This window comes from Clupea harengus, chromosome 21, assembly GCF_900700415.2.
Source record: "Clupea harengus chromosome 21, Ch_v2.0.2, whole genome shotgun sequence".
NCBI lineage: Eukaryota > Metazoa > Chordata > Actinopteri > Clupeiformes > Clupeidae > Clupea > Clupea harengus.
This window is the reverse complement of record NC_045172.1, coordinates 23,018,479-23,019,283: the sequence shown is the minus strand read 5'-3', so window position 1 is coordinate 23,019,283 and position 805 is coordinate 23,018,479. Positions and strand designations below refer to the sequence as shown.

At 48.1% G+C, this 805-nt stretch overlaps 1 protein-coding gene across 1 annotated transcript in view; it reads right to left on the bottom strand.

Annotated features, from left to right (window-relative positions):
- Positions 1–293: 293 nt before the first annotated feature.
- The window catches only part of LOC116218138 (tyrosine-protein phosphatase non-receptor type 4-like), a 49,848-nt gene continuing 49,336 nt past the window's right edge, over positions 294–805 (bottom strand). The window contains 2 exon segments of the mRNA XM_042702934.1: positions 294–356; positions 358–469. Of these exon segments, the coding sequence (XP_042558868.1) occupies positions 309–356; positions 358–469 (160 nt within the window). The 3' untranslated portion in view covers positions 294–308.

The window sequence follows — 805 nt, the reverse complement described above, 5'->3', positions numbered from 1 at the left end:
CTTCAGGTCGTCATGCCAACAGAACACACACACGACAGCCTCCTGACATCTTCAGGTCGTCATTACCAAAAACCCCACAGACACTGTGTCATTTTGCTAATCTTTTACTAGTCTGGAAGAAAGCGGACATTTTATTTATCGAGGACTACTTCAGGATCTTCGCTAGGGCAAAGCACCTGGTAACTGAGTGAAACCTTGAGAAATAAGTATGGCGTTTGACCTCAGCCTCTTGACCTAAGGCGTTTGACCTCAGCCTCTTGACCTTTTCAACATCACGTATAGAGGATCAATGAGGGGGCGGGCTTTACTCACGGGCTGGAGTCTAGGCTGATGCTATTGGCCTGCGTGGAGGAGGCCCGACTTGTGATTGGTGAAGTTCTGGCTGGGGGAGTGGTGTATCACGTGATCCACCAGGTGGCCCACGGAGGATGGACGCACTCGCGTGCCCTCTTGTGCAAACATGGAGTTCCTGTGGATGGAGGGACACACACACACACACACACACACACACACACACACACACACCACACACACACACACACACACACACACACCACACACACACACACACACACACACACACACACACACACACACACACACAATCATAGAATCAGTCATGCCATGCATTAAGAGTTTAAGAATGGTAAGAGACCGGTTTAGAAGACTGATTTAATCCACTGTCTCCTAATCCGGATAAGCTATGAAATATTTCCTGGCTTGTTCTCAGGCATGTATGCGCGTCTCCCTGTCTGTGTGTTTGGAAATGCATTTCTAGGCACGGAATGGTTAAAAAAAAAAATTA